Genomic DNA, 27,922 nt, shown 5'->3' with positions numbered 1-27,922 from the left:
AAACCTGCTAAATCACATTCACTTACCTGCCTGCGCATATTGAAGGCACAGGGTTCAGTGAGATTTGTCATCTGGTCCACGAAGACCTGCAGGTTGTAGCAACCATCTATGCTGCACTATCAGTGGCAGGAAAGATCAATGCTGCCTGCAACTCTTATGTCAAAGTGCTCTTGCATCAGCTGTTATACTGTCCATTATACAATGTAGCCAGGGCCATGTTTCCCAACAGGCCCACCAACCTGCACTTCAGAAGGAAACAGCAGCAGCAGGGACAGCTATAGTTTCCCACAGCTACAAGATGTCATTAAAGCCACTTGCATGCCCATCACTAATACTATGGCGTAAGTAAATAGGAATAGATATTATTCCATCAACGTACAACTGATATATGAACGCTTTGTATGAAAAGGTTGCATGGTGTCTACTATCCCTGCTATCATTAGCTGCAGTGTGTGTGGTGGAAATCGGTACTCTAATTACTGCTACAGACAACTTTTAAAGAATAATTATCCTCAGGATATGGACATCGCTGGCAAGGCCAACATTTATCGCCCTTTCCCAATTCCCCTTGAGAAAATGTTGCTGTGTCTTTTTCTTGAACCACTGTGCAGTATCCTTTGAATAGTGAAGGTGCAGTTGAGTGGCAAATGCCAGGATTTTAACCCAGCAATGAGAAAGAAATTAAGCTTTGCCGAAAGTTAAAGTTGGATACTTAAACATATTTTGCAAAATGGGGTCCAGTGGCTTCATGCCATGTGGTAATAACGTGTTCTTTGAGTGAAAAAAAGCTTCCCAATTACTCTCCTAAAAGACCCAGCTCTAATTTTAAGATCGAGTCCTTCATTTTTGGATTCCACATCGTAGGGAATAGTTTTTCTGTGTCAACCAGTCAAAGCCCTTTGACACTTTAAATGCCTCCACCAGATCACCTCCCACTCTTCTGTATTCAAGCCAAATTTATGCAGCCTCGCCTCATAGTTGAACCCTCTAAACTCAGGAATCATTCTGGTGAATCTGTGCAGCAAATTTCCAAGGCCAGTAATCTTTCCTGAAGCCCATGTGCTCTAAACTTAATGCAGTACTCCAAATAGGGTCTGACCAAGGCTATATTAATTCCTCCCTTTTGTAATCCACATCCTTGAGATTACAGCCAACATTCCATTAGCCCATTTCATTGTTTTTGGATCAATCTACCATCTTTAAAAGATTTTTCTATTTGAATTCATATACTCAATGCATTAACATCATGACACAATTTTCTGGTTGACAAAGCAAAAAGTGCTGCACATTGGGTGCAAAATTATGTTTAGCATGTTTTTCATCTTGTACAAGCCTCAGTTGGCAATGTTAAATCGCTAAAAAGAACACATCATAAGCTCTGCACATAATTAAAGCATCTCATCATGAGTAATTTGGAACATACTGAGTTAATGCTCCCCTCATGTTCTGTGTGAGGTAGTAATGGATAAAGCAGAAGCTAATGAACTCAGGAAAAAGATAACTGTCAGGGCAACAGAGATGAAAAATACATCAGAATTGGCACTTCAATAAATCTCTTGCCTATGTGTGATGATAGTTTTGGCAGAGATTGCAATAAATTAGTTGATTGTTTCGCCTTGAAACCTAGCTGCAGAGGCAACTAGAATGAATAAATGTGCATGTAAAAATGGTAGTTACGTAGGCAGCAGATATATTTTGATATTTTTCCAAGGACATGAGGCACTATTCATTGAATGTTGAATGCAGGGAGGAGTGCAGAGTTTTGATAAGATTAATATTTACAAGTATTGAATGAAATAATAATGTAATAACCTTCTAATTGTGATTCTTTTCAGAACCGGACTCATTCAACTTCAGAAGAACATACTGATTTGATCTTAACGAGTTCATTATAATGAGAAAAAAAACAGCCTGTGGAAACCCACATGAAACTTCTCAGCTTCTGAAAAAAGAAAATCAGAAATGAGACTGAGAGATGTAAAGTATACAACAAAGAAGAAAAATTGAGAAAAGGGGATGGCAAAATGAACCACTTGAGGAGCTTGGCAACATGTGTGGTGTTATTGTGGTTGGTACTGCAAGAGGTGTGAAATAAGAAAATACTGCAGTTTTGATTCAGTAACCCAGGTGCGAACTTTGAGAACCCTACTGTTGCCTGCACTTTGCTTTTACTCATTCTGCTTGTCTGACAGAAAAATGTTCGAAGGCTTGAAATACATGACTTCTCAATTGAATGCTCACAGAATAATGGATGGATTATCTTCTTATGTGTCCAAACTCAGAGAGCTAGTCTTCCCTTTAGTAGAGACCTTTCACAAAAGTAAAGGGCAAAGCATTTCAGATCTCATTTAAGGAAGTACTTCAAAATTTGTCAGCATTGCTACAGTTCCGTGTTTCTGTATTTCAGTTTGCACAGTGTTCTGATGGCCAGATACATCAACAGCTCTTATACCCTGAACCAGAGCTTGACCCCAGGGGAAATATTTAATGCCTCAGACTCAGAGGACATCTCACGCACAGCCATCTCAAAAAAGAACTGGCCAGCCTTGCTGATTCTCATCATCATTGTGTTGACTGTTGGGGGAAATATATTAGTGATCATGGCAGTCTCACTGGAGAAAAAGCTACAGAATGCTACAAACTACTTTCTAATGTCCTTGGCTGTTGCTGATATGCTGGTGGGAATTTTAGTTATGCCAGTTTCCCTAATTACTATTCTCTACGGTAAGTTCTATTTGGGCTTTATCAACCTGTTGACAATGGGGTTGGCAATGCTTCTTGCAAAATTGTCCAAGGATTTCAATTAAATAGAATTATCAAACCATTTTGGAATTGTAAGTGGGCTGAGATCTGTAAAGTAATTAATTTTCTCTTTCAAGGACAGAAACTCTCAGTCAGATTCCAGTATTGTGCGAAATGGCACAATTCATCATACTCCTTAGTGCTGAATTGGATGTAACCAGAACAGCAATAGAATTGAAGGCACATTTAAGATTAGACTTAATTGTAATCTGATACTGAGTGAAATTCAAAGAATGCAGATATCCTAATTATAAATTTAAAAGCATGAGTTATAACTGAATTTACTAACTCGTACTTGCAAATATGGGCAGGTTAATTAGATTTATAGGCCGCAAAATTCGGCTCAATAATGCCTGTTTTTATGGCACTACAAGTGTTATTTTAGCTCCAAAATTGCATCCACACCACACCCGCACACTTCTGGTGTGAGCTGTGCTGGGCAGAGTTTTTGAGAGACCATCATCCTGTGCTCAGGGAGCATCCACTGGAAGCATGCAGAGTAGGCAGGCAGACTGTGACATCAATCAATATGTAACATTAATTAGATGCCAGCCCTGCCACATTCGAGCTCAGCAGTCTGGCTAATACTTTCTCTTAAACACATACAGCTGAACGCACATTTAGCAGCAGGAATGAACCCCAACAGGACTATTTAAAAGGTCATCAACTACTTAGAGGTTAGTTGATACTTGACTTCTACTGGCTCTTGCTGGATTTTTAGAAATGTTCTATAGCTTTTAGAGTTCTTCAAGGATGTCAAAGTCCACAAAGAATGGTGTGGCATGTGCTGAGGGACTTAGCTCTGACTTCAAGGATTCTGCACCATCAGCACTTGCTCTCAAACATAGGTGCTTTCCTTGCATAGTATGCATTCCTCTTGGACTATAGCAGAGGGAATGAGCAGAAGTGGTACAGAGAAGGATAAGCTGCTGGTAAAGGGAGGAGGTGGTGGAGAAGGGTTCTCAGTAGGAGGCCATATCCGATCATGCTGCTTAGCGTGCAAATCTCCCTCTACCCCAGCAGAGAACAATGTGGCAGACTTCAATAATGGATGTCCTCACTGAAGTCTGCATCTGCTACAGCTAAATCTGCTAACTCGGAGTTGGGTGAGGGCAGCATTACTGGAAGCTGTGAAGGTGAATGTGCACATGAACTTTAACACATCAGGCCCCTTCCAGGCTGGAGTTGGAGCCATTTACATCAACTCCCAGTTCACCACCCACTGTTGCATAAGGGATTTCAGTGAGGCTCTATATTCCAAGAGAACTGATTACATTTCAATCTATCTTGCCAGAGAAACAGGCGGAAGAAGCACACTGTTTTATGAGGATTGCACGTCCAGACTGACATTGATTGCATGCCTATCACTTTGCAGCTACTGCATGTAAACTCTGAGATCTACCACAACCAAAAGAAATTCCATTCCTTCAATGTTCAGCTTGTGTGTAACCTAATGCAGAATATCATGCAAGTCAATGCCCAGTTTCCTGGCAGCAGTCATAATACCTTCATTCTGCAGCAGTTTACTTTGCCATCTGCATGCTGTTACATTAGGTGAGAAAGGATGAACTGGGTCCCCTCTATTGAATCTCCTCAGTTGGTCACAACAAAGGTTTAAGTTTCTTTTTCATGAGGATATACTTTTTTCAAACTAGAATGCATTTAACCATTTAAGCTGGGAGCAATAAGGAGCCAATCAGACAAAGCTTTCTTGAGTTAAAGAAATAACAAATTTATTAACTACTAAACACAAGAAAAATATTAAAAATACATTGTCAAGCATTCGGCTCTCATGTAGTCGTTAGGGCCCACATGCGCGCAAGCACACACATATGTCAGAGAGTTCAATTAAAAAAAAGTTAAAAGTATATACAATCAAGTGTCATTTGATTGTCCTTGAGGTGTAGATTTTAAACATAGCAGCCGATTTGGATTAGCTAGTTTCGTGGATGCGGTCAGATGTGAAGATGTTACAATTATTATGAGATCTCAGTTCTCTGGTAGATTTCTAGTAAAGGTGGCTTCCAAACTGGGCAATGCACTTGTTCCAAAAGAGGAAGAGAGCCCATGCAGCTTTCTGACTGTTTCCTCTGCTGAAAACTTTAATGCAATCTCTCTGCAGTGTCTGCAGCCTTGCCCTGAAATACTTCACCCATTCTGTATTTCCAAGGGGTTTTGGGTGCTTCAATATCCAGCACGTTACATCTTCATGTCTTTTCCTTAGACAATGAGTTTCAATAAGTGCCTGAATTGTAGGAAATATCTATCTCTTCGCACTCCCCTGGGGGTGATTTACTTGTTTTTCACCTTCACTTTAGAAGGTGATCTTGTATTTTTAAGTAGTTTGTTCTGTCTCATTTCAAATTGCAAAGTTTCCAGTTAGTTGACATTTGAAAAATAATATTTTCAAAAATAAAGAAGTATAGCCTCACGGCAATGCATGCATGCTCACCATGTCAAACCAGACCCACCAGTGCCAGGCGACAAAGGACATCCTTTGATGGTTTGGCTGATGACTCTGGTGCGCAACCCACGCATGTGTCAGTGACGTGCAAACAGTGAAAGCCGTGCAAGAAAGCTGCCCACAAAGATTTAGCTATCCCACTGGTGGGGATTTCCCATTTCCTGGCATCAGTTCAAATCTGGCCCCAAATCAAAAGGGTGTTCTGACATGCAGTGATGTCAGCAAGCAAATGTACAACCAATCAAATTGATGTTTATCAAACAGCAAACACAGCAATTCAGGAAGTTAAAGGCATTTCAAAAATTTTCAGAAAGCAAAATGGATGTATGACTGTATTAAGATAGAAGCTAAAGTAAAGATGAACACACCATTAAAAAATAAATATTTTTATTCTGTTTTTAAAAACATGAAATTTTTAATCATTGTGGAGAAAGTTGACATTCCACAAATGTAAAATTTATTTTTCAGGCCAGTTAAAAACCCAGTTATACCTTATTCATTAAGGTGTAACATTTTCTAGGGTTTTTGCAACAAGACTAATAGCATAAAAGTTGAATTTTTTGTCAATTTGTGATTGCAGTGGAGATTTCAGACTGTAGGAACCTCGACAATACAATGGAACAGCATAGACATTGACAGCAATTTCTGGATTTCACATTATTCTGTGCATGTCTGTGCTCACACAGTTGCTGTCAGTTTCAGTAGAGTAATGACAGCAAATGCTGCCAGTTTCATCATAATTACCACAGCAATATCAGGGCCAGTGCCCCTGCTGCCTAAAATAATCTGCAGGAGGTCTGCAGTTCTCAACAGATAAATGCCAAAATTTATGATGATCTGCTGCATTGCCTTGCTTCCAGTTTTATGGTGACTGACTGAGGAGCAGGTGGAGGAGGAAGAGGACTAGGAGGAAGAAGGTGAAGAAGGAAGCAGCCAACACATCCCCTTTCGGGTCAGGCTATCTGTGATCAACTCAGCCAACTGAAATGCCTGTCAACATAACCCCAATTTCCCATTCACCAAGAGTCCCAAATCTCACCTTCCCTATGTTATGACCATCCACTTGGCCACAATGTAAAAATAAAAGCCATCGCTGAATAAGCATTCCAAACTAAAATTGCAAATTAAATCATTCCATATTGCACAGTTGTTAGCTAATTACCCTTGTGCACTCATGTCATACTTGCCTTCCATGTTCCTTTTTCATTCCAAGTGCTCTGATATACTGCTACTCCTGCCTGCAATATGACGGTGGAAGGTTGTTGACTGTCAGTGGAGATCTGAAGTAACCCAGGGCCTAAAAGTCCAGGTTGCAGACTGTCTTTCATTTCTGGCAGCATTCTGGCAGACAGGCAATAGCAAGGGCACTGATGGAGCAGCAGTGGTGAGAAGATGAATGCTGTCTTGCTGGGAGAAGCCAGCAGGTTCGTGCTACATTGAACCATTGCCATTTCCCCAGAGTGACACATCAGCAATGCTGGTAATCTGTTGGAGAACGGGTTGCTGGACTGCTATGACTGCCATGCAACTCTGGAGAACACTGACATTCACAGTTATGATGGTAGCATTTTTGGTTTGCATGGCAAAAGTTGACCTTGTCTGACTTTACCCTGAGCTTCCACTGCAGCATTTAGATGTAGAATGGCTGCTGCTTGAGCTGTACTGGAAACTGAGACATTGGCCTTCAGACATGATAAGGACCGGGTCCACTGATAGAGTTAGCCACCATATCCATTCTGAAGAGGATGAGCTCCAAGCTGTGCACAAAGCCTTGTGCCCTGTGCCAAGTTAATGCTGAACTCTTCCATTCTCCTTGACATTGATCAGAAGTTTTCTAGCAAGCTTCCCAATGCACCAAGTATGTCATCGTGCATACACATGAGCCTCCTTCTGTTCACTGCATCACTGATGTGCTCATTTGAGTCTTCTGGAGCACAAACCATTTGAGGCTTCACACTCAAGAAGGCACATGACAAAATGCCCAACTTTCAGTCTTGGGCCGATAAGTGGCAAGTAACATTTGCGCCACACAAGTGCCAGGCAATGACAGTTTCCAACAAGAGCGAATCCAACCATCTCCTCTTGACATTAAATGGCATTACCATCGCTGAACCCCCCTACTATCACCATCCTGGGGGTTACCATTGACAAGAAACTGAACTGGACCAGCCACATAAATGCTGTGGTTACAAGATTAGGTCAGAGGCTGGGAATTCTGCAATGAGTAACTCACCTTCTGACTCCTCAACTCCTGTCCACCACCTACGAGGCACAAGTCAGGAGTGTGATGGAATACTCTCCATTTGCCTGGATAAGTGCAGCTCCAGCAAAACTCAAGAAGCTCAACACCATCTAGGACAAAGCAGCCCACTTGATTGGCACCCCATCTACTACCTTCAGCTTTCATACCCTCAACATCCAACCCACAGTGGCAGCAGTGTGTCCCATCTGCAACAACTCAGCAAGGCTCCTTTGACATCACCTTCCAAACTCGCAATCTCTACTGCCAAGAAGGACAAGGGCAGCAGATGTATGAGAATAACATCACCTGCAAATTCCCCTCCAAGCCACACCCTATTCTGACTTGGAACTATGTCACTGTTCCTTCACTGCCACTGGATCAAATTCCTGGAACTCCCTTCCTAACAGTACTGTGGATCTGTTTACACCACATAGACTGCAGCAGTTCAAGAAGGTAGCTCACCACCACCTTCTCAAGGGCAATTAGGGATTGGCAATAAATGCTGGCCTAGCCAGCAAAGCCCAGAACCATGAAAGAGTAAAAAATGCTGCATCAAAGAGTTATTAAGAAGATGGAAGTCTAAGGAATTAAGGGGAAAGTGGTGATATGGTGCAGAATTTGCTCAAGGAAAGGAAACAAAGGATGGTGATGGATGGATAGTTCTCAGGTTGGGAGGTGGTTTTTAAAGACGTTCCCCAAGATCAGCTTTGGGTCCATTACTCTCTCAATTTTTATGAACTACATCGACTCAGGTGTAGGAAGCATTACTGGAAAGTAATGATGATGATAGTTATATTCTTCATGATTACATGGAGAGGAAAGTGAAATAGACAGAAGCATGGCAGAGGGAGTGAGAATTGTGAAGTGATGCACTTTAGTGTTATGATGCGGCAGATGATGTGTGCCACATGGATTAAATCCACAAGAGAAACTTGATCACACGGTCACAAATGTTTTGCAATTTGTATTTTATTTCAAGATGCAGGCCTGAATTCAAAAGTAATAGGATTACCATGACATCAGAGGTTTTTAGAAAATTAAATTAAACACTTACCAACAAAAGAAAAGATTTCAAGCACATACATAGGTCTACAAATTACTACCATAATAATTCCTAAAACCCCTAATTAATCTCACTTCCGGTTGCACTTCCATTAAGGCAATAGTTAAAAACAAATAGATTTAAACAGACCCAGGCAAATCCATACAATACCCTGGACAGTCAAATTCAAAATTAGTTTTTTTCAGCTTTGGTTCCTGTGGACAGCAACTTGATGTACAGATGCTAGAGGTTTTTCACACTTGTGTTAGATCTTAGAATGTCTTCTCCCTTCTGACCCATAACTTCATCTCCTTTATACATGTTTATCCCTTTTTAATGTAAATTCCTGTATGATTTTGCAACTTTATTTTTCTCATAATATAAATCTTTTATAGTACTAATTTTATCAGTAACCTTTAGGAAAAATAAACACACTGTTTGGCTTAGCTCCTTCTGGCTAAGTGTAACATCTTACCATCTCTTTGAAATTCAAACTAACCTAATTTATCTAAAATTCTAAACCACACATTCTAAAATTGCAGCCATGTTTACATAATTAGCATCCCAAACCTAGTTTTTTTTGATAATTCAAAGTCTCCAGACCAGCTCCAATTCAATTATATCCCACACACATTCACTCAGAGAAACTAATCCAAACCCCACCATTAACCCACTTTTACAATAAATCACAATAATATGAAAATTATTATATTTTCATGACGTTAGGAGGATTAATATGGAAAGACAGCATACTACATATGGCACAATTTTGGAAAGTATTGTTGAGCAGGGGTGTCCATGTAGATAATTCATTAAGGGTGACAGGATAAGTTGACAAGATGGTTAAAAAAAAGCATATAGGTTACTTCAGGACAGGAATAGAATATAAAATCAAAGAGATCATGCTGGAACTTAAAAAATTACTGATTAGGCCTCAGCTAGAATATTGAGATCACTTCTGGGCACCACACTTCAGGAAAGTTGGAAAAAGCTTGAAGAAGCATATCAAGGAAGTTAACAAGGATGTTATCAGGGATGAAAGGCTTTGGTTAAGAAGAGAGGGTGTAAAAATTAGCACTGTTCTCCTTGGAACAAAGAAGGTTAAGAGGTGGCTTGATAGAGGTCTTCAAAGTGATGAGGGAGTTTTTCTAGAGTAGATAGAGAAAAACTATTTGCTCTACTGAGTGAGTCAATAACCAGAGGGCATAGATTTACTACCATTGGCAAAACATCCAGAGGCCAGATGAGCAGAATTTTTTCACTCTGGTCATGTTGAGATCTGGAATACTCTGCCTGAAAAGATAATGGAAGAAATTTTTTTATTCATTCATGGGATCTGGGTGTCATTGTCTAGGCCAGCATGTATTGCCCATCTCTAATTGCCTTGAGAAGATGGTGGTGAGCTGCTTCCTTGAACCGCTGCAGTTCATGTGATGTAAGTACATCCACAATGCTGCTAGGATGGGAGTTCCAGGATTTTGACCCAGTGACAGTGAAGGAACAGTGATATATTTCCAAGTTGGGATGGTGGCTTGGAGGGGAACTTCCAGGTGGTGATGTTCCCATGTGTCTGCTGCCCTTATCCTTCTAGATGGTAACGGTCATGGATTTGGAAGGTGCTGTCTAAGAAGAAATGGTAAGTTCCTGCAGTGCATCTTGTAGATGGTACACACTGCTGCCACTGTGAAGTGGTGGTAGAGGGAGTTAATGTTTCTGGATGGGGTACCAATCAAGTTGGCTGCTTTGACCAGGATGGTGTCAAGCTTCTTGAGTGTTGTTGTACCTGCATTCATTCAGGCATGTGTGAAGTGTTCCATCACACTGCTAATTTGGGCCCTGTAGATGTTGAACAGGCTTTGGGGAATCAGGAGGTGAGTTACTCACTAGGATTCTTAGCCTCTGGCCTGCTCTTATAGTCACAGTATTTGTATGGCTAAATGATTCCAAAAATAATTTGAAAGGCAATTAGACAAACAGATTCTTGAGGATGAGAAACTTAGAGGTTTACAGCCAGAAAGATTTGAGAGTAAGCACACCTGCTGTTTTAAAGTCCTAGATGGGCTAATTGTTCTCCTGTGCTGTAAGTTTCTATGGTTCTGTGGTTCTTCAATTTTGTACTTCTCGTCTTGGAGCACCAACCTATTAATATACTTGCCGAAACTGGTTCAATGATTGCAGAAATTACAGCAAAGGACACAATTGGGGTTTAGCTGGCCTGAACAATCTCACATTCAAGCCAGCTCAATGGAACCGAGTACATTGCCCCTAAGAACAGAGAAGGAAAGCTTTTTTTAGATTCCTTCTAAAATGTCACAATAAGTGGAATACAAATTGCAGCACAGTTAATGTGACACCTTTTGTGGCCTTGGGAACCAGCGGATATGCTGGAGAAGACACTGAATGGTATACAGCAGTTTGTAGACAAAGTGTGAAAATCATAAGTGATAATTATTATTAATAATTACGTTGAATTATTTTCTGACTAGAATAGCCAAAAATTCTTTGTGGCAAAAAAGACCAACAACTTGCAAGGAATTATAATGTGTTTAGGCTTTAATGCTTAATTTTACTTTAGTTCAAGTCCTTCAACGAAACACTTCAAACGCCTTTGTTGAGGTTAGGCACTATTTTAATATGTAGATTCCACAATAATACAAACCATGCACTTATAAGTGAGAAGAAACTATAAATTATATATGAGATTCTACAAAGGAATCCTTATTGCAATATTCATACAATATTCTAGTTATATAGCGAGGATCTACATCTAACAAGTGTACAGATAGTTCACAAGTCTGGGAGGCACCAGACATTCTGCCTTGACTGTGTCCATCGGCTTCTTCTCTAAGGAGCACAGACTCTTAACTAAGCTGCTGTCTCTCTATTTGAGATTTGAACAGTACAGACTGTATGACTCTTGCTACATCTGTCATTAGGATCATTCATTTGAAAGACAGTCACAAAATAAATCATTAAAGGGTGAAATTATAGACAAAGGCCCTCTAAAAAACTGCAAGACCTGTAACTTCCTTATCATTTGTCTATATTGTTTTCATTGATGCCCTCCATCTATCCAAAAAGGGTATCACTTCTCTTATCATTTATCTACATCCCTTCCTTAAATAGATCTAGCATGTAAAATTGCTTTTGTACCTAACGTAGACTACAAATAGGCTCCTTTCTCATAATTAGGTGTTGTGGTTCAGGCATTAATTGGAACTTTAACTTCAAAATATATGGTTTGCCCCTTGATTGGATAGAGAGCAGAATGATGTTTCTATCTCACCAATATATCCCTTTCCAGCTACATTAGCTTGGAAAGACACCTAGTCATCATACTTCTGCTTCCTTGTGAAGCTGGAAAGGCAAATAGCATACAAGTTACCCCATTGTCTCACATTCACATTCAGGTCCTGAACATCTTGACTTGTTAGAGGATTGTTTCTTTTAAAATGCTAATTGAACTGTTTAAAGTTGCCAAACCTCCAGGATTGGTCTGAAGCCTCCAGGAATTGAAGATTAATCTCCAGGAAACTAGCCAAGCCAGGAAAAAAAAATCATAGGGTTATTAAAAAAAATGTGATTTTTCCTTTTTTTTTGAAAATTTGTATTGATTGTGAAAATATTGGAGATGCGGCAAACAGCCTGTTTGACTGACTGTCAAGAATCATACACTCAAAAAAAGAGCCAGTTTACTTTCCAATTGGCTTGGGAAGACTATGTGGCCCAAGGATGGACATGTCAGGTGACCAATAGTGGGAGCATAGGGGAGGGGAGGTTGAAGATCATGTGGCAAAATCTCCCAGAAGGCATTCAACCAGTGCTGGTGACCCTCAGATTTGTGTTAACCGATCAACTACAATTATAGAATTACTGGATACAATGCTTTAATACTTTTATACAAATATAGAAATTAGGAGCAGGACTAGCCCACTCAGCCCATTGAGCTTGCTCTGCCATTCAATAAAATCGTGGATGACCTGAATGTAACCTCAATCCCACATTCCTGCCTATCCCCAATAATCTTTCACTGCCTTGCTAATCAAGAATCTATCTAGCTCTGCCTTAAAAATATTCAAAGACTCTGCTTCCACCGCCTTTTGAGGAAGAAAGTTCCATAGACTCATAACCCTCTGAGAGGAAAAATTTCTTCTCATCTCTGTCTTAAATGAGCGACCCCTTATTTTTAAACAGTGACCCCAGTTCTAGTTATGGCTACATGTTCTGACCTTTCAGCAGTATCTGACAGAAATGACTGAGAATTTTACATATTTCTTTCTTAATGTTATTTAATGTTAACCATTGCAACTACTTCAATCTAGTTCATGACATTTTAAATGAAGAATCACCTGGTTCTGAAGATTAACCTAGTCTTAGGCTTTTCCTACATTGTAATTGCACCCCAGAAGGATTACAGACAACATATTACTGCTTCTGACAATAAAAGTATTGAAAAATATATGTTTCTTTTTGATATCAGACTCCAAGTTGACAAATAACCTTTCCGTGGCTGAATAGACCACCATGAAACAGTAGGAGACAATCAAGGGCACAATTTTAGTGGTAGAATTTTTCATCCTGCGGGTGGGCACCGAAGGGGAGTGAAATAATGTGCGATGACGCTGAACAAGCATCCCAACGTCATCGCACACTCTCGCGATCTTTCGGTTGATGCGCTATCCAACAATTAAGAGGCCTAATAAGGCCCTTATGTAATTAATTAAGTTGCATTGTTTGCTGCCCGCTCAATCGTTTGGTTGGCAGGCAGGTGAATAGGCCAGGCGGCCTTTGCATTTTAAACAAAACCCCATCCAAGGGCAGGACAAAGTTTCCAACGGTTATTCAAACAACAATAACTTTTTTTTTGACTGAGTCACATGTGGGGACATGTTTACATCATATGTAGAAAGTTTATTTTCCATTTGAAAACCTTCATCTCCCTGAGGCCTTCAGGGAGCTGTCAGTATGTGCTCCCCGCGCATGCGCACGCTTCGAAGCTCGTGCTCCTTCCACCCCCACCCCGGCAGCACTGAGGCTCCGGCCGCATTTCACACTGGCTCACCGTTAATTGGCCCGCCAGCATGAACCGTGGTCGGAGCCTGATCGTGGGCGGCGGTCGGTCTCGCGGCCGTTCCTGGGCCTGCCTGCTGTGCCTACCTGATGAGGGGAAAATCCTCCCAAAACACAATTTTAATGTGTTTTTATTTTAAATACTTGATACAGAATAAATGCAAATTGACACAAAGATACCAGTATAACCATTTGTCTTTCAACAGTTCTGCTCTCTCCATTTGAAATGCATACACATAGCAGGTAGCACATTTTAACAATCTCTATATGACTGCAAGATGCACTACAAAGTCTTTTTCTTGGATCTGAGCACTTCCTAACTGGTTCCATGCTTAGTCCTTTTATGTTATCAGTAAACCAAGCTCCTTAATTCTGTGCTGGCTACATATAAAGGAACTATACTCTTTCTAAGTCAACCAAATAAACAAAAGCAACAAAATCAGGGATAAAATAAATACAGCCCCTAAGTTAGGTCAGCTGTCAAAAACCAAAGACAATGTTTAATGGAAACTTACAAACATCAAATCAAAATGTGATTAAAAGGGTCGATAAACCACCCCAGTCTCCCTGGTGCCCACCGGGTATGATTCCTTTTATTCTTTTAAAGCACTAACCTGGGTCTCTGGATTACTAGTCCAGTGACAATACCACTATGCCATTGCCTCCCCTCCCCCCCCATCAAGGAACTATATAGGTAGTGCTGAAAGTTTAATTAAATTTGCCATGAGGCAGATAATAGTGCAGCTCAGATATGGGATAGCATATAGATTTTACACTTAAACAGTGTAAGGATACTTTTGCGCTCCTATTACAATTTCTGTGGCAAATTTCAGAACAATTTTGTGTTTCCTATGATAAACCTTTGCCAAGCAAACTAAGAATGCCCACTCAAATAAGATAATCTTGGCTAGTTCTTCCCCATGATCAAACCAAATTTTGTATTCCAATCTCTCACTTTTAGTTTTTTTTATACTTATCTATAATGTATATCCTAAATTCAGAACATGGGGTGTATATTTCATTGAAAACTTCATGTGAAGCTTGCTTTTATTAGAACCCAATATAGTACTTGGAGTATCTACTGTTCACATAGGTGACATTATGATAGGAGCTTTCTATGTTTAGCATGTCATACCAGCACAACAGCCTCATTAATGTTATTTTGAAAGAACTACCTTTTGGAGGGGCCATAGTTTGATTTAATATAGCCTCTGGGACTGTCCCTTCACTTTCCCCCCTTCCTCTTGCTTCATCTGCCTCTCCCCCAATAATCACCCCTTCTCTTTGACTACTAACCCTTCTGTTACCTCAGTCACACTCTAACCTTATCTTCCGCACTGCTCCAACGTCACCTTGTCATACCTTCTAAGCTTCAGCATGGCTGCTCTCCTTCAGCATTGGTTAAATTATTTCCACCCTCTAACCCCGCTTGTCCTGTGACATCCATTTGATTCTCTGTGTACTCTGTGCTACTGCTACCTATACTATAATAAAAGTCTTGCTTATGGAATACACTTCCTATAAGTGCCACACTTGTCCTCTTTCATACTTCTGCAATCACATGTCTGCATATTGTCTGACACACCATGAGCTGAACTATGGAAGATATGGTCCTGAGGCTAGCAGGACGGATGGGGGAAGGAATCAGTTATACAGAAGTTAAGGCCAGAGCATTGGCAGCCTAAGCTTATACCTGAAAACTCAAGCTCCACCTGGCCCCACAAAAATAATTATAAAATTAACCTTTTTGGGGGCTTCTTCAGCAGAACTGTCCAGTAAAATGGGAGCAGAGCCTGAACACCCCCCAGTCATCCTTTAAAATTATTATTGGAATTTACACCATAGCACTCAATTTGCATATGGAAAAGGCCTACCACCTGAAACAGGCAGGCACATCGGTCATCAAGCAGAAGGCCCTTTGGAGAATGGCATTGACCAGAACACCAGCATAAACCAGGGTGACAACCCATGCGCAGTCCACTACAAACTCATTAAGCTATTAAATAAATGTCTTGGAGGAACAGGGATTAGGTGCAATGGGAGTGAGCAGTCATTTCTGGAGAGCAGCAGCCAGACTGTGGAGATATTCAAATGAGTCGAAGCTGGAGTTAGGCTTTGGGGATTAGGGCCCAGTTCAGTATCAATGTCCCTAACATTAAATAGGGAGAAGGGAGACACAAGTGAGAATCCTGATGGGCTGAGTAGGTTCATTCTTTGCTTTTCTATGCTCTGAAAATAGAATTAATCTGTTCCCGTAAATCCCATCATTATAAGGGATAAAAACAGTATTGTTATATTTCATATAATATGGATAAATTTCTTAATCTTCTCTTAGCTGCCACAGTTTACAGTACCATTTGATGTATGACCACTTACTGAATTAGTCAATTCTGTATTTTAATTTTTGTACACTGTCTTCATAATTGTCATCCTTAATCCATAACAGAGTTGCAACAGTGTTACAATTTATCTCATCCTCATGGACTGATCTTTGTCAGATGATCTTTCTTCAAGCAATTGATATTGAATTTTACCCTCAGTTTGGGGTCACACTTTTCATGTGGATGCTAAGTTGTCCTCCACATAATGTATGTTATAATAATCTATATTCTACATCTGGAATACTGTGTACAGTTTTAGTCTCCTTATTTGAAAAAAGAATTGCATTGGAAGCAGTTCAGAGAAGGCCCACTCATCTCAATCATGGGATGAAGGGCTTATCTTATGAAGAAAGGTTAAACAGGTTAGGCCTGTATCCATTGAAGTTTAGAAGAACAAGAGGTGATCTTGTTGAAACATCTAAGATCCTGAGAGGATTGGATAGGGTAGATACCAGGAGGGTGTTTCCACTTGTGGGGGAGACTAGAACCAGGGGACACAGTTTAAGAATAAGAGGTCTCCCTTTTAAGACGGAGATGAGGAGAATTCCTTTTCTCTCAGAGAGTTGTTAGTATCTGGAATTCTCTTCTGCAGAAAGCAGTGAAAGCTGGTTCATTGAATTTATGTAAGGCAGAGTGAGACAGATTTTTGATAAACAGGCAAGTCAAGCATTATGTGGGCCAGACAGGAAAGTGGAATTGAGACCACAACCAGATCAGCCATGATCATATTGAATGGCGGAGCAGGCTTGAAGGGCCAAATAGCCCACTCCATGTGGAAATTTTGAGGTGATGATCTCAGAGACAGCAGTGGAGAAGAAATGCTGAGATTCCACTGTAAATCCAGCAAAATTATATATCACACTGCCTTCAATTATAAAGTGAGAACATAATGTCAGTTAGTGCCCAGAAAACACAAAAAAATCACAGTGGCATAAATAGTATATTCAGTCCACCTGAAAGTTGTGTGTGCAGTGATTGTATGAGGTGTGAAAAATATGATTTTCCTCTCTTCCCAAGCAGCTCCTGAATTTGATTCCTGACTGTTGCTTAGTGCAGAGGCAGTGAGTAGATCCTCTTGGATCCCAGAGGCTGATCACAAATTAGAGTGGAAGAGTTGTCTGATTTCATAGGCCTGACAACCAGCTCTTGTATTCTCTTTTTCTGCCTGTTTCTTGGACAAAAGGATGCCCCCAAGAGATCATATATATTCAGGTTCATGATGCTGAGGTTGGAACAGCAAGATGTTAGGAGCCAGGGTTTACTGAAAAAGTAATGCTGCATAACCAACTCATTGGGCAGAATTTTGCCGTCAGCAAGCAGTGGGCGGGGCCCGCTCGCTGACGCGTAAAATGACACAGGATGATGTCAGGTGAAACCTCCGACGTCACCCCATCCCATTTAAATTTTCAGGAAGACGGACCCGCAACAAAATCAGCTGCAGGTCCGCCGACCTGTCAATGGCCAATTGAGGCGGTTGACAGGAGCAATTATACAATTGGAGGAACTGCCCGTCCAACCTTAAGGTTGGCAGGCAGGCCAGGAGCCCCAGCGGACAATAGAAAAATCATGAATCCTCATCCACCAGTGGGATGAGGTTTCATGTAGGTTTTTAAAAAGTTTAATAAAGTTTTACTGTAATTTATGAACATGTCCCAAATCATGTGACATTGTCACATGTGGGGGACATGTTAGGGAATTTTTTTCTTCTATTTTTAATCTTTTTAAAAGTGTAAGCGATCTCCCTGAGGCAGCACTTTGCCTCAGGGAGATGTGCGTTCTTGCGTGCGCATGCACGAAAGTGTGCATTCTCATTTTTAGGGAGTCGCCCCCCCCCCCCACCCGCACAGGAAGGGCATAGCACTTCCCGCTAGACGTCACGCTGAACGGGCCTTAATTGGCTTGCCCACGTATAATGGAAGCAGGGCCCGCTTCTCCGGCAGAGATCAGCTCCGCCCCCAGCTGGCGATTGGGTTGGGCCCGCCCGCCCGACAGGCAGAAAATTCTGCCTATGATGTTATTAATTGTGTAAATTGGCCAGTAAATTGTGACGTAGAAGAGATACCACACAAAAATTGTTACTTGCTCAGCACCTTCATGTATTTTTCATGAGGTTGATGAATTTGCATATTAATTGCCCACACCACAGAAAGTTAAGTCTAGTAATTAATAGTGGGAGTACCCTTTAACAATGGGATAATAGTTAACAATTGCCAATCAATCTGTCTAGTTTAGAAAGTGCAAAATCACAAACATAGAATTTCATTCCTGTAGAAGATTTTAGAAGTGCCAAATTTTACATTTTTGAATTTCTTTTCATACTTTTCATTCCTGTCATTATTTCCCCTTTCTCATAATCAGATCTTTCTTTTTGTTTCTTTATTTTGCTTTCTTTAGCTGATTTGACATTGAATGCATGCGCAATAACCTACCATCCTTCCCATTCCTTCCTCTGCTTATTTCTTGTCTTATGAGGAAAGGTTGAGCAGATTGGGCCTGTACTCATTGGAGTATAGAAGAATGAGAGGTGATCTTATTGGACCATATAGCATTCTGAGGCAGCTTGACAGGGTAGGTGCTGAAAGAATGATTCCCCTCTTGGAGATCCTAACGCTAGGGGCACAGCTTAATAATAAGGGTTCTCTTTTATAATATGAGGAGGAATTTCTTCTCTCAAAGGGTCATGAATCCTTGGAATTCTCTTCCCCAGAAAGCAGTTGAGGTTGGGTCATTGAATGTATTCAAGGCTGATCTACAAGGGAGTCAAAGATTATGGGGAACTGCAAGCAAGTGGAGTCAAGACCAGAATCAGATCAGCATGAATCAGCCCAAATGGCCTAACCCTGCTTCTGTTCCTTATGATCTTCTGAGCTTAATCCTCAAAAGGAGATGCACTGTTGGTCCTGTTGTTCACCAGGTTCCCTGATTTTCTTGTTGCCCTTGCCATGTCATTATCAGCTCACATCTCCAGCAACTTACAAGGAAAAACAGTTTTGAGCTAAAGGATGCGGGTACATGGTTAATTAATCAGGCACGCATGAGATGAAAATTTTGAGCCAAGGTATGAACACTAAGGTGAAGAAAAAGTCAATAGTGGTACCCTTTGTAAATAAAGGATTGGACAGAATAGATACTATATCTGTTATGATTTCCTGATACAAGTCAGTATACAGTGAGGACCAGCACTATATAACAGGTTGTTATGTCTCTGGATTCTATCTTACCTTTGTGTTTTCTAACAAAGGCTGTCACAACAGAAGCTCAATAAAATAAAATCACAGATTTCAACATGACACATCACTGCAGAACCCTTAAGAGGACCCTGGGAGGAATTAACTGGTTAATTGCTGGGGACAATCAGAACAACACTATCAGAAACCTAGCTGGGAAGGAGTCACTTGAACTACCCCCTAAACTACATGTTGTTCATAGAGTGGGGGACCAGGGGATCTGGGGAGAAAATCAAGGGATTATGAAGCTCCCATACATATATGCTGTGGTAATAATAGTTTTTGGAAATGTAGGACTGTAGCTTTAAGAATAACCCTGTGTTGTATTATCTGTGTAAACCAATGTGTTAGCAGCGTGGGAACCTTTACCTTTAGTTATGGAGTTTTATTTGGGACATATAGTTGCTGCTGCTGTCTTGTAATTAAAGTTAAATGTTTCCACTAAGAAAAGTTGTCTGAAGGTCAACTCTATAACAAACTGGTTATGAGGATAAATCAGATTCGGTGCTGTATCTCTCCCAGCTATTGTGAGCATCTAAGTTCGTTAAAAATAAAAGAACATATACTCATCTGAAATGCCACAGTTTGGCAGACCAATCCCTTTGAGCCAGCCACAGATGACTGGTCTCAATATATAGAATGTCTTGCATTTTTCTTTCAAGAAAACAAAATCACGGGGGAAGAAAAGAGGAGAGCAATTCTCCTGAATATTTGTGGGAGCAAGACCTGCAGGTTAATTTGAAGGTTGACAGCCCCCAAAGCCCCAGATTCAAAGACTTTCAGTGAATTAGTAGACCTTTTTAAGGTACCTTTTCAACCCAAGCCCTCAGTCAAAATGCAGGGGTTCATGTTCAATTCACAGAATAGAGCCCCATTGAAGACAATTGCTATGTATAGGCAAAACTAAAACAACTAATGGAATATTGTGATTTCATTGAAACCCTGAATGACATGCTCAGAGATTATTTAGTATGTGGCTTGCAGGAGGACACTATTTAGCAAAGATTGCTGGCTGAAGTGAATCTTGATTTTATGAACGTGTAAGAAATAGTACTAGCGATGAAAGTTCTGTGAGGGTTTCACAAGCAATTCAAGGGTCGCAAAATGTTGCCGTACTCCTAGTCAGGCATGAACAGTCTGTCGAAAGTGGTGCGAAAAGCCAGGACTCCGCCGCAAAGCGGGAATCAGTCCCTGCTAACCGAAAGATCAGAAGAAACAACTTAGCAACTATATCGAAAAATAATTTTCATTGATGTGGAGTCAATCAGTCGTTTAGTGATTGACAATTTAAAAGAGTAGAATGTTGTTTTTGTAATAGAAGTGGACACATAATGAAACAGTGCAAAGTGGGATTTAAATAGGTCTCCAAACAACAAACAAAGTCCAATGAAGTCTATAGTGTAAAAGAGCCAGAAACAACCAATTCTGACATTTATTCAATATTCAACATGAAAGTTGGGAAGACAGAGCCAATATTTGTTACAGTGCGAGTGAATGGTAAACCATTAAAAATGGGAGTAGACACAGATGTTTCTACCACCATAAATGGAGAACACACTTCCAGATATTTACCTTAGATAAAGGTAAACAACAATTAAATTTGGAACAAACATCTGCGAAGTTGAAAACGCACCCAGGCGAGGGAATCCAAGCAAAAGGTATCTCCAGAGCAACTGTTCATTATAGACACCAATCGACATAGCTACCAGTGATGGTGGTAGAAGATGAAGGGCCAAGCCTTCTAGGGCATTGTTGATTGAAGGAGATTAAATTGAATTGGTCCAAAATCATCCAGTTGCGAGCAGGTGGACTACAGAGCTGCTAAAAAAAAATGACACCATCTTCAAGGATGAACTGGGAAAAATCCAAGGCCTACTGGCCAAGATTTATGGGGACCCAGAAGCAAATCCATGCTTCTTTAAAGCAAGACCGGTGCCATGCGCCCTGAGAGAGAAGGCTGATGCTGAGCTGAACCAGCTAGAGAGCCCGGGTGTCATAAAAGTGGTTCAATTCTCAGAGTGGGTAGCACCCATAGTCCCTGTTCTTAAACCAGATCAGACCGTCCGGATCTGTGGGGACTATAAACTAACAGTCAACAGAGCAGCCAAACTGGACAGGTACCCTATTCCCAAGATTGAAGACCTATATGCCAAACTAGCAGAAGGGACAATATATACAAAGCTTGACATGAGTCATGCATATCAGCAAATGGAGCTGGATGATGGCTCCCAGGAATGCGTCACCATAAATACACACAAAGGGTAATACCAATATACATGCCCGCCCTTCGGTGTTTGCTCAGCCTGTGCCATTTTTCAGAGGATGTTGGAAGGCTTATTACAGGGACTACCTCAAGTTGTGGTCTACCTGGATGATGTACTGATAACTGGATTCCCAGAAAAGGAACACTTGGCTAACCTAGAGGAAGTCCTGAAACAATTTGTAGAAACAGGATTGTACCTGAAGAAGGAAAATGCACTTTTCAAGCAAATTAGGTCATTTATTTGCGCCACCAGGTAGATGTTCAAGGGTTACTTCCAATTGAAGAGAAGGTTAAAGCAATAAGAGAGGAACCTGCAACCAAGAACACCTCTGAACTTAAATCATTTTTAGGGATGATAAATTATTATGGGTGATTTCTACCAAATTTATCCACAATTTTGGCCCCTGCTAAGAAAAAAGTGTTGGTTTTGGGAGGCACCCCAAAAAGAAGCCTTCATAAAAGTAAAACAGTTCTTACACTCTTCAAATTTGTTAGTGCACTACAACCAGACAAAGGAATTGGTGCTAACCTGTGATGCGTCCCCCTGTGGAGTGGGAACGTTATTAGCTCACAAAATGGAGGAGGGCAAAAGAGGCCGATAGGCTATGTATCCAGGACACTTACCCCAGTTGAAAAAGGATATTTTCAGGTTGAAAAGGAAGGTCTGTCGATTATTTTTGGTGTAAAGTATTCCACCAATACGTGCATGGGCATTTCATGATAGTAGCAGACCACAAACCTCTTTTGGGGCTGTTTAGCAAGAAAAAGGCTATACCTCCCATGGCCTCCCCAAGAATACAAAGATGGACCCTAATTTTGGTAGCATATGAATGCAACTTTGTACATAGACCAGGGATTCATATAGCAAATGCTGATGCCCTAGGTTACCTTCCTTTGCAAGGGAATGATGAACATGTCCCAAACCCCTGGAACTCATATTAATGATGAATTTCCTGGATTCCTCACCAGCTTGTGTCAGGCAGATAAGAAACTGGACAAATCATGATCCAATCCTTTCTGGAGTGAGAGACCAAGTTTACATGGTTGGTCCCAGGAACCAGTTTCTGATGAATTGAATCCATTTTTCAACCAAAGACAAGAGATGAGCAGACAAGATGGTGTTCTATTATGGGGTGCACAGGTAGTAGTTCCTGCACAAGGAAGAGAACCACTTTTAGTTGAGCTACACAGTGCCCATCCAGGGGTCTCCCAAATGAAGACGATAATACAGAGTTATCTTTGATGGCTGGGGATAGACGATGATATTGAAGATGTGGTAAAACACTGTTGTGCAATGTCAACAGCTACTAAAGTTGCTGGTGGAAGCTCCATTACACCCATGGGAATGACCTGGTAGACCCTGGGTCCGACTGCAGATTGATTACACATGTCCTTTCCTTGGAACCATGTTTCTACTGATTATAGATGCTCATTCCAAGTGGTTAGACGTTTATGAGGTAAAGTCGCTAACATCTGGCCTTACTATAGAAAACCTATGCCAGAGCTTCGCCACCCACAAATTGCCAAAAGTAATCGTCTCAGATAATGGTACTGCATTTACAAGCATTGAGTTCCAATGATTTATCAGCCTCAATGGTATCAACCATGTGAAGACTGCACCATACCATCCGTCATTAAACAGACTGGAGGAAAGGGCAGTACAAACTTTTAAGGCAGGAATGAAAAAGTTAACAGGTGATTCGTTGGAGACCAAACTTGCTTGTTTTCTATTTCACGACAGAACAAGGCCCCCCCTCCCCACACACACACACACTATGGCAGGAGCAACACCTGCAGAATTACTGATGCGGCTTCATCTTCGGACAAGATTAAGCCTAATAATTCCCAATTTGGAGGGAAAGGTGGAGCGAAGTCAAGGGAACTAAAAAACAATTCATGATTTGCATAGTTGTGAGCGACAAATTACTGTTGGAGAAGCAGTACATGTAAAGAATTTCGGTGGAGGGCCGAAGGCGTTACCTGGTAAAGTGGGTTCTGTGCTGGACCATTGTTGTACCACATGGAAGTGGAGGGCCAGTACCTGTAAGCATGTGGATTCATTTAAGAAAAAGAGAGATACCCCAACAAAATCATGTTCCACCTGTAACCATTACGAAACCAGTATTTCCTGTTGAAGTTGCTCAACCCAGAACAGACATGCCCGATGTCTCTGTCAGAGTGGAAGACACTGAAATGCATGTTCCTGATGAGGTATCTGATGTTAATGCGGTTCCAAAGAATGTGTTTCCTACAAAAGAATCTAAAGTCCTGGAGCTGCGACATTCCACACGGATCAGGAAACCACCTGAAAGACTGAACTCGTAATTTCATGACCAGAGTAAATATTGTAATGTCATGGGATGAATATCCTTGTAAGTACAAAATGTACAGAAAAGTTAAAGGGGAGGAATGTAGTAATTATAGTTTTGGGAAATGTAGGACTATAGCTTTAAGAATAATCCTGTGTTGTAAGATCACATGATCTGTGTAAACCAGTGTGTTTACAGCACGGGGAACCTTTACAGGAGAGTTCTTCTTTAGTTGTGGAGCTTGATGCACACATGTAGTTGCTGCTGCTTTCTTGTAAATAAAGTTAAATGTTTCCACTAAGAACAGTTGTCTGAAGATCAATTCTCTAACATATGCATAAATATAAAATTCCACTTTTAACCTAAATAGTTTGTGTTTCAGACAATACCTGGCCTTTCCCGGAAAAGCTGTGTCCCATCTGGATTTACTTGGATGTTCTTTTTTCCACTGCATCCATCATGCATCTGTGTGCAATATCACTGGATCGCTACATTGGAATACGGAATCCAATTGAGCATAGTCGCTTCAACTCACGAACTAAAGCTATTATTAAACTAACTGCTGTCTGGACCATTTCAATAGGTAAGTATTACACCTGTTTCTACAGCCAGTGTTGAGAAATTGCGAGGCCATCTGCTTCCAGTCCCACCTCCGCAACCATTTAAAAATGTAACTATAGTTTCCAAAACTTTTCACTATTGGATGCTTTCCTAACCTCATGTCTAAATTTACCTAGACTAATTGATTGATTGCCATAATTAGTCAAAAACTTCATAACCATTGGATCACACTGATGGAAAGCAAACTAGATGCACCTTTTTTTCAGTTTAACATTTAGCAGTTCCTGCAAACGCAGATTTCACAACCATTAGTGTAATTTCGAGGATTTCATAATCACTTCTGCTATTCCACTATTGCTTATGGAGCAATCCCTTCCAACTGATGTGGTCACCAGATTGGCGTAGCAGGTACAAGTTTTCCATAGCAGTAAGCAAGTTGTTATTTCAGATACATCAACCGAAAACTTGCAAAACTAGTGAACTCCCTCCCTAACAGCACTGTGGGTGTGCCTAAACCACATGGACTGCAGCGGTTCAAGAAGGCAGCTCAGAATTATCTTCTCAAAGGCAATTAGGGATGGGCAATAAATGCTGGCCCAGCCAGCAACACCCACAACCCATGAATGAATAACAAATGAAAAAAATTCTTCTAAAAACATTGGAAATTCTTTTGGAAAAATAAAGAGCTTACCTCGACTTCCCATTTAGGAAATAATTATTACTTATGTTGACAGTTTACCAGAAGCGGCAAGCAATTGGTATTCTAACACTTTACTCATATAGAAGAGTTCAATATCACAGATTAACTGCAGGTTAACTTATAGGTTGAGTCGGTAGTTAGGAAGGCAAATGCAATGTTGGCATTTATTTCGAGAGGATTAGAATATAAAAGCAGGGATGTGCTGCTGAGGCTTTATAAGGCACTGGTCAGACCACATTTAGAATATTGTGAGCAATTGTGGGCCCCGTATCTCAGAAAGGATGTGCTTGCCCTGGAGAGGGTCCAAAGGAGGTTCACAAGAACGATCCCAGGAATGAAAGGCTTAACATATGAGGAATGTTTGAGGACTCTGGGTCTATACTCGATGGAGTTTAGAAGGATGAGGGGGGATCTGATTGAAACTTACAGAATACTGAAAGGCCTGGATAGAGTGGACGTGGGGAATATGTTTCCATTAGTAGGAGAGACTAGGACCTGAGAGCACAGCCTCAGAGTAAAGAGAAGACCTTTTAGAATAGAGATGAGGAGAAACTTCTTTAGCCAGAGAATGGTGAATCTATGGAATTCATTGCCACAGAAGGCTGTGGAGGCCAGGTTATCGAGTGTATTTAAGACCGAGATAGATAGGTTCTTAATTGGTAAGGGGATCAAAGGTTACGGGGAGAAGACAGGAGAATGGGGTTGAGAAACTTATTAGCCATGATTGAATGGCAGAGCAGACTCAAAGGGTCGAATGGCCTAATTTCTGCTCCTGTGTCTTATGGTCTTATTATTAGTCAAAAAACTCAGTAGAAAAGTGAAGAACAAGGAAAAAGTCAAAAGTATGCTCCCCTATCATTGAGGACTGGGACATTTGTGGAGCCTCCTTCTCTTGTTAATTGTTTATGGTCCATTACCATTCATAATTTAACTGAATGTTGCAGGTCTACAAATCATTGATCAGATCTGTTGGTTATGAGACCAGATAGTTCAATCTATAGCATAGTGCTTCTGCTGCTGAGCATGCTTGTATTGTGTTGTAGTTTCACCAGATTGGCACTTCAGATTTTGTGTATTCCTCATGGCTTTCAAAACAGAACTGGATAATTATCTGAAGAGAAAAGATGTGCAGGACTATGTGGAAAAGGTAGGGACTTGGGAGTAGCTGAGTTGTTCTTGCAGAGACAGAATGGGCTGAAATGCCTCCTTCTATGTTATAACCATTCTTTGATTCTGTGTATGGATGTGGCTAATAGTCTCTATAGAATTTAAAGGTATTCAGACCAGCCATTTCCACCAATATGTGATCTTAAGGAGGAAACCAATGACAAATGATGAATAGATTATGAAGTAGAGTGTGGATGGTGGAGCAAACAAAGCTTAGCAACAACATCATGTTATATTCTGGCTCCCCTTGCATTACCTTTCTCCTTTTTGTCCCCAGTTTAATTAAGTTTTTTTAAAAGTATTTTACAACTTCATAATCTCTTTGAAACTATTTCTTCCAGGCATATCGATGCCAATCCCCGTCATCGGCATTCAAGATGAGTCCAGGGTTTTCATTGACCACAGCTGCGCCATTAATGATGAAAGCTTTGTCCTTGTGGGCTCATTTGTAGCATTCTTTATCCCACTGATTATAATGGTCTTCACGTATTGCTTGACTGTACGGGCATTGCAGAAGCAGATCAGCGTGTTTTTAGGCGATCAAAAACAAAAGCGAACAAGCTTGCACGTCTTTAAAAAGGAGAACATAGGAGAAAGCACAACAGTGATACAAAGATCGGAGACACCAAATGCAAGTCCGAAGCCACCTTTGAATAAGGAATCTCGGCTCTTCCGGAAAGGAACCATGCATTCAATCAACAATGAACAGAGGGCTTCAAAGGTTCTTGGAATCGTCTTCTTTTTGTTTGTTGTCATGTGGTGCCCGTTCTTCATCACTAATGTCATGTCCGTTATCTGCAAGGATTCTTGCAATGAAGCCATCATTGGAGAGCTGCTCAATGTGTTTGTCTGGATTGGTTATACCTCATCTGGTGTCAATCCACTAGTTTACACACTCTTTAATGGAACATACCGCCGAGCTTTTTCCCACTATATTCGTTGCCATTACAGTATCAGAAGAACCAGAAATCACTTCACAATCATTGCCTCCACGTCAGCAATATATGAGAGAAATTTGGAAATGACTACCGCGAACAATGGAAACAAATCCGTGAGTAATGAATTAAAAGCCCCTGAAGAAAAACTACATGTAGCACTGGGATCGACGAAGCCTTCTATTGTTATCAGTGAAAAAGTTAGCTGTGTGTAACGATATATATATATATATATGGTAAGAAAATGTTTATTGCCTGGTTGAAAGATTTCAAACAATATTGTTATGTGAAAAATACATTTCTGGGGTGTATATCATGTGGATAGATAATTAACAAGTAATGATGTATTCTCTATTCTTCTGGCATTTCAAATACCACATGCTTCTCCAACACTATAATAAGGGACTGACTATCTCGTCAAGGTATGTAGGGCAGGATGCCTCGACTGGATTGGATTCCTTAATTGCTTTATAATTTAGGATTGCAAAATACTGTGGATGCCGGAAGTCTGAAACAAAAACAGAAAATGCTGGAAATTCTCAGCAGGTCAGGCAGCATCTGTGCAGAGAAACAGAGTTAATGTTTCAGATCGATGGCTTTCCATCAGAACTAGGAAAAGTTAAAGCGATAACAGTTTTCAAGCAAATAGAGGCTGAATCTGCATTTTACCACCTTCTGGACTCGATGATGAGTTCAACAATTTCAGATCACAACCATGGCTCCCATTCTTTCAGCTAGTAGGCACCAATAATGATTTTG

General features: G+C 40.7%; 1 protein-coding gene across 1 annotated transcript; it reads left to right on the top strand.

The window, feature by feature from the left end:
- The first annotated feature begins 336 nt into the window (after window positions 1-336).
- Window positions 337-27,378, top strand: LOC121282462 (5-hydroxytryptamine receptor 2A-like). Its single transcript, XM_041196166.1, has 4 exons — window positions 337-341; window positions 2,387-2,724; window positions 24,183-24,383; window positions 26,570-27,378. The coding sequence occupies exons 1-4, from the start codon at window positions 337-339 to the stop codon at window positions 27,376-27,378; spliced, it is 1,353 nt and encodes a 450-aa protein (XP_041052100.1).
- Window positions 27,379-27,922: the final 544 nt, after the last annotated feature.

This window comes from Carcharodon carcharias, chromosome 9 (assembly GCF_017639515.1).
Source record: "Carcharodon carcharias isolate sCarCar2 chromosome 9, sCarCar2.pri, whole genome shotgun sequence".
Lineage (NCBI taxonomy): Eukaryota > Metazoa > Chordata > Chondrichthyes > Lamniformes > Lamnidae > Carcharodon > Carcharodon carcharias.
The sequence above is the reverse complement of the archived record's forward strand: the minus strand, read 5'-3'. Positions and strand labels throughout refer to the sequence as shown.